A 6,000-nucleotide genomic window follows, 5' to 3' on the forward strand; every position below is an offset into this window, starting at 1 on the left:
TATTAGCTATTATCATACCGATTCCGCCTCTGGATAGTCTTATATATATATATAAGTGAATTCAACATATATATATATTACATCTCATAATAACTAATCTCATCTCTGTTTATTATTTTACATTTTTAACTTTTTTGATGCTGCAAGAATTTATTCGGATTAACAATATTGCCTTTGATAATTCCTATACATACAGCTGCAACTACTTGAAATAATCTATTCATAGAGAACGACTTCACCTTTAATTCCATTATATATTTATTTGGTTTGCAAATACTAAAAATTATAAACAATGATGTTATTTATTACTGTAAATACACATATATGGCTACAGTTACGTATGTGTGTCTATTTTAATGCTGTTGAATTTAAAGGTCGTCAACTACTCTAATACCTTCTTTATCGACAATCTTCACTATCACTCCCTTGAAATCTACAGGCATCCTTCTTTCTAGTTCTTCTATACATAATTTTAATAACTTCAAACCGTCTTCTGTGGTCATATCGGATCTGTAATGATGATCTAATAGGGAAAATGTGTAGAAGCCAGAATATCCGTGGGCGGCGTAAGGTAAGGAAACTTTAGTACCTAAATAATCTATTTGATACAATTCTGGTGATTCAGTCTTTATATCGTATCCACCTATTAATACATTGACTTGGAAAGGTTTTCTTGTTCTTAATGATTTGGCTAATTCTTGTCTGACAAAACTAGAAACTGCATTTGGTGATAATTCATAATTTTCTCTTATGTCATGTAATTGAATATTAGCTTGGATATATTCCGCAAATTGGACAGTATCACCAGCTTCACCTGTGAAAGTCATTAATGTATGGGTTGAAAGCTCTCTACTTTTATCGTCATCATCTTTTAAAACAGATATACCTCTTGTAACAGCCTTTGAAGTAGCTAATATGACAGAATCTTTAACCTTAATACCTAAAATAATATCCATTATAAATTAAAGCTTATCTTATATCGTATAAACAACTGTGTTATAGTATCCTCTTATATTTTTTTCCTATCTGCTGCAAATTAATTAAAAGTCAACCTTTATTGCACAAAATTAATTCGACTGTCAATAATACAATTCAGCTTGTGCCAATTCAGTTAAACAAAAAACTTATTATAACACCCTAATGATATTTCAAGATGGTTTCAACTATATACTTCGATTGACCCTTTAAATACTATATACCTCTTCTATTTTATATATAACGATCTTCAATCTTTTGCCACCCAATATTATCAACTTATTATTGTCACTAGCACTACTACAAAAATCTTAAATGTTCAAATTTAACAGAATCCTTTAATCTGAAAAAATAATTAGTATGTGCGGGTAATGAATGTGTGAATATCATGAATCGCAACTTTCACGTGAAATATAACATATAAGGTTTACGCGTAAAGTTTCGAATGAGCGATCTGTAATAAATGTTAGATTATTTAAGTAATCACAATCATTTATTAGAATTAGATATCGCTAAATTGTTCTATCTATGATTCTGTAGTATCAATAATCAAATCAACATTTTTGAGAACCAAGGTTAATTGAGATCTGTCATAAAGATCTGACGTAGCAATAATAGTCCCGACGGTTATAATCCCAAATAACGTAATGGCAGAGGTTATTTCATTTGGAAGTTCTACTCCAAGTTCATCCGATATGCAATATTACTATCAGCAATTGTTTCCATTTAAAACTATATTCAATTGGTTAAACCATTCTAATAAACCAACAAATGATATAGTCAACAGAGAGTTTGCCATGGCTTTTAGATCTGGTGCTTATAAGAGATATAATTCTTTTTCGACTGCACAAGAGTTTAAAGCCACAATAGAAAAATCAAATCCTGATAGATTTGAAGTCGGTGCTGTTTATAACAAACCTCCAAAGGAAAGAGATTCGATTTTGAAATCAGAAATGAAACCGTTAGAAAAAGAATTGGTTTTCGATATCGATATGGATGATTATGATGCTTTCAGAACATGTTGTTCAGGAGCACAAGTTTGCCAGAAATGTTGGAAATTTATTTCCATTGCAATTAAAGTAATGGAATTGACTTTAATAGAAGATTTTGGGTTTAAAGATTTTATTTGGGTTTTCTCAGGAAGAAGAGGTGCCCATTGTTGGGTCAGTGATAAGCGTGCAAGGCTAATGAATGACAATCAAAGAAGAAATGTTTTAGATTATGTAAACGTTGTTAGAGACAGGTCTTATAATAAGAGACAAGCATTAAGAAGACCTTACCATCCTCATTTAGCTAGATCATTAGAAGTTTTAAAGCCTTATTTCGTAGAAGTGATATTAGAAGAACAAAACCCTTGGCAGGATGATAAGAATGCTCTTGAAACATTGTTACAGGGTCTTCATGATAAACAATTAATAGAAGCATTAGACTCTTATTGGGCTTCTAATCCTAATAGGTCGAGTAAAGAAAAATGGGCAGACATTGATCAAATTGCAACAAATAATATCATTAGAAATTTCAAGAGTAACGCAAGGAGACAGGAGTATTTGGCTAGATTGCGTGAAGGTAAAGAAGATCTTGTCATTGCAACATTATATCCAAAACTAGATATTGAAGTCACAAAACAGACAATCCATTTATTGAAATCACCGTTTTGCATCCATCCTGCCACCGGTAATGTTTGTGTGCCAATTCATGAAAACTTCACCCCGGATGATGCTCCAAAATTAATTAAGTTACAAAGTGAGATGGAACAACATAATAACAAGGTAGAAGAAACATCATTACAACCATTTCTTAATATATTTCAAGAATTTGTTCAAAGGGTAATAAAAAATGAACATGAAGCGCTAAAAAGAGAGCGTGACGAAGATTCACCAGAAGATGTAGAATTTTGAATGTCTTGACTTCATCCACATATTCATTGGTTCCAAAAACCTTGTAAAATCAAATTATACTTAAAAATGATACAACTTTATTTATGTATACACAAAATATTTAATAAATGCATGCATGCCACATTAAGATATGGTACAGGAATTCTGACTCCTATTCTTTAACTCAATCTTAATATATTGCAGTCCATCTTTATGATACCACAATAACACTTGTCTATTAGCATCAAGCAGTACTTTATTTGTCGATGAACTTATATCTATGTTGCTAATAGGAAAATGATACAACGGTAGATATATCTGAGTACAGGATGTATTATCTTTTGAAGAATTGCCATCAATTTCCAGCCTATATGAAGTATCTTTAAGAAGAAAGGCTGCATGTCTAAAACTTCCGTTAATTTTTAATGGAAACGGTCTTATAAGCGCATCTAAGGCTCTGAAACCCTGTAAATCTAAATTTTCAATCAGAATTAATTGTTCATCATAATTTTTCATTGATGGGTCATATTGAACTAAATCAACACTACTTTTCGCCATATTTCTTATAGGGGAATTTGGAATATCCAATAGTTTGCTATTTTTAAGTTGCATATCATCTGCTGACCATATTGAGAGGTCTTCATTATTCCAACCATCGCCCCATTTGTGCGAGTTCAAATGACAATAACACCATAGACTGTAAGATATATTCAAATCTTCTAAAGCAAATTGTAATGCATCCAAAGCTCTTATTTGGCGACTATAATTCCCATCATCGTAACTGCTTTTATTATTCATGTTAAAAGGTATTCCAATTTCTGTGAACATGACAGGCACATTAGCACCTATATGAGTTTTACATTCTTCAACCATTTGTTTCAGTTGTAGCTTAATCGATTTTCTTATGTTATTCTCGCCAAAAGACAAGGATAACACCGGATTGCTATATTTCTTTCTGGTTATACCTAATGTATCTACATTGAATATTCTATTCCAAGTCTTATATATCAATGTCATACCATCATAAAAGTGACATGCCAGAATAGTGTTGTTATCTATACAGTCTGCATTTTTTAAAATGGGAGGTTCCTTTAATGGTGGTGGCTGCATAATTAATAATCCAGTTTCTGATATTGCTCTAAACTTATGATACAATTTCGAGTAATAATCCACAAAATAATTATTAATAAAGAATTTTTCATCTATTTTTTCAGATTGTTGAGAATTATCAGATTGTTTATTATAAAAATAATCTGGTTTAATAAGTTCTGGATTTCTGGCATCAGAATGTTTCCAAATACCATGAAGTTTCCAAATACATGTTCCAGGTACCCATTCTGACCCTCTGATCCAATTATATTTTTTATCAATAACATCACATTCCTCCTTTGCCAACCAAGCTTTCTTACCCTTTGGATCTATTTTAATATCTTTGCCTTTCACAAACCCCAGTTTTCCATAATTATATGTGCATACATTACTCGACATACCCTCACCCAATATAAAACTCTGAAAGCCAGTTGGTGTAGGCCCTAGTTTCAAATCTCTTTCAGCAGGAATAATTCCAAGATCACGTTCACCCAAAAAGCCCATATTTGGTTCATTCATAGATTCTAATGCAATTAAAACATCTTCTGAGATCAAAGAAGGCGCAGTTTCTTGTACTCTTTTATATAACTCCAAAAATGCGTCTATAAAATGATTCTGGAGATAATCTTGAATATTCTCTCCATTGATAACACATTTTGGCGCAAAATCTTTACCTGCAAAGAATAACGTAAACATTGTTTGACTTGCCAGTTTTGAATAATTTGTGGGCCATAGCATGTTTGGATAATTATTGCCCTTAAATTCGTTACCTGTTTTTGGATCAATGTAAGAGTTATGAAGAATAACGGCTCCAGTTGACTCAAAATTTATTGGTTTCATCCCACAACAATGGTATGTCCACAATGGAGCACCGGATCCTCCCCCAAAACGGGACCAAACGTCTTGATGTGGATCTAAATAAACGTATAATCCTCCAATATCTTGGATCTTTTTTAACAGGTCAATAATATAATCCATAAATGCATAATCATATATACCGGGTCCTTCATGTTCCAATGCATCCCATGTGATTGGCAAACGAATGCAATTATAACCAAGAGACTTCAATCTGTTTAGATGAACTTCAGCGTCTTCAAGAGAAAGGGGATGCCCTATATAGCTGACCTTATCGGCATCATCATAAAAATTATTACCGAGTCCATCTTTTAAACTTCCAAAGTGGGTAGAACTAAATGAATTGGATGGGTACTTAACAGATGGGTCAAGATTAACACCTCGTAGCACAATAATATTTCCCTTTGAATCACAAAAGTTACCATTTAAATCAATATTTATTTTACCAGGCATGACGTAGTGTTGTAGTCATCGGTGTGATGGAAACATTCTTTCATTACTAAACTAGTTCAACAAAAAAACCTGATCATGAAGTTCCTTTATAAAGTAACTAAGTTCATTTTAATCATTTTAATTCTAACAACTGGTTGATAAGTTGCAACAATGGCTCTTATACGAAGTGGTCCACTTTAAAAGCAAGGAAAGTAAAAATAAACTCCGATACGGGGAGTCGAACCCCGGTCTCTACGGTGAAAGCGTAATGTGATAGCCGTTACACTATATCGGATTATAATTAACGAAATTTACTTGTACCAGGATTCTATTACGTAATAGTTGGTAGGCCTTAGGACGAGTGCTTGTATAACTTGTCGATGTCAATATTGTTGGAAATGACACTGGTCGTATAAGTGAATATACGATACCAGATATTACCTCTATACGGGACTATTGTTGTAAAACTGAAACTGTCAGAATTATTGTAGTGTATGTGACAGAAGTAAGTGTTTATGACACTTTGAGTCCAGAACTAATAGATCACTTACTAATGAAAAGAAGGTCTTGATGTCAGAATTATTGTAGTGTATGTGACAGAACTAAGAGTTTATGACACTTTGAGTCCAGAACTAATAGATCACTTACTAATGGAAAGAAGGTCTAGAACAATCTTCCAAGTGGTAGGTGAAAATTTCTCACTACAATGTAAATGGCTACGCGATAAACACAGATGTACAATACAGCAACTAAAGATCTTAGGAGGATGAAT

At 32.6% G+C, this 6,000-nt stretch overlaps 3 protein-coding genes and 1 non-coding gene across 4 annotated transcripts; 1 reads left to right on the top strand and 3 right to left on the bottom strand.

The window, feature by feature from the left end:
* Positions 1-368: 368 nt before the first annotated feature.
* Positions 369-956, bottom strand: PRE1 (proteasome core particle subunit beta 4; the record flags this gene model as incomplete). The annotated part of the gene is made up of 1 exon (XM_003684699.1): positions 369-956. One exon carries the CDS (start codon positions 954-956, stop codon positions 369-371), a length of 588 nt encoding a protein of 195 aa, XP_003684747.1.
* A 666-nt stretch (positions 957-1,622) lies between these two features.
* PRI1 (DNA primase subunit PRI1) lies at positions 1,623-2,873 on the top strand (the record flags this gene model as incomplete). Its single annotated transcript, XM_003684700.1, has 1 exon — positions 1,623-2,873. The coding sequence occupies one exon, from the start codon at positions 1,623-1,625 to the stop codon at positions 2,871-2,873; it is 1,251 nt and encodes a 416-aa protein (XP_003684748.1).
* A 123-nt stretch (positions 2,874-2,996) lies between these two features.
* EGH1 (hydrolase) lies at positions 2,997-5,249 on the bottom strand (the record flags this gene model as incomplete). Its single annotated transcript, XM_003684701.1, has 1 exon — positions 2,997-5,249. One exon carries the CDS (start codon positions 5,247-5,249, stop codon positions 2,997-2,999), a length of 2,253 nt encoding a protein of 750 aa, XP_003684749.1.
* A 202-nt stretch (positions 5,250-5,451) lies between these two features.
* TPHA0Ctrna5E lies at positions 5,452-5,523 on the bottom strand. Its single transcript has one exon. It is a non-coding gene; the product is annotated as a tRNA-Glu (tRNA).
* Positions 5,524-6,000: the final 477 nt, after the last annotated feature.

The sequence above is a fragment of the Tetrapisispora phaffii genome, chromosome 3 (assembly GCF_000236905.1).
Source record: "Tetrapisispora phaffii CBS 4417 chromosome 3, complete genome".
Classification (NCBI taxonomy): Eukaryota; Fungi; Ascomycota; class Saccharomycetes; order Saccharomycetales; family Saccharomycetaceae; genus Tetrapisispora; species Tetrapisispora phaffii.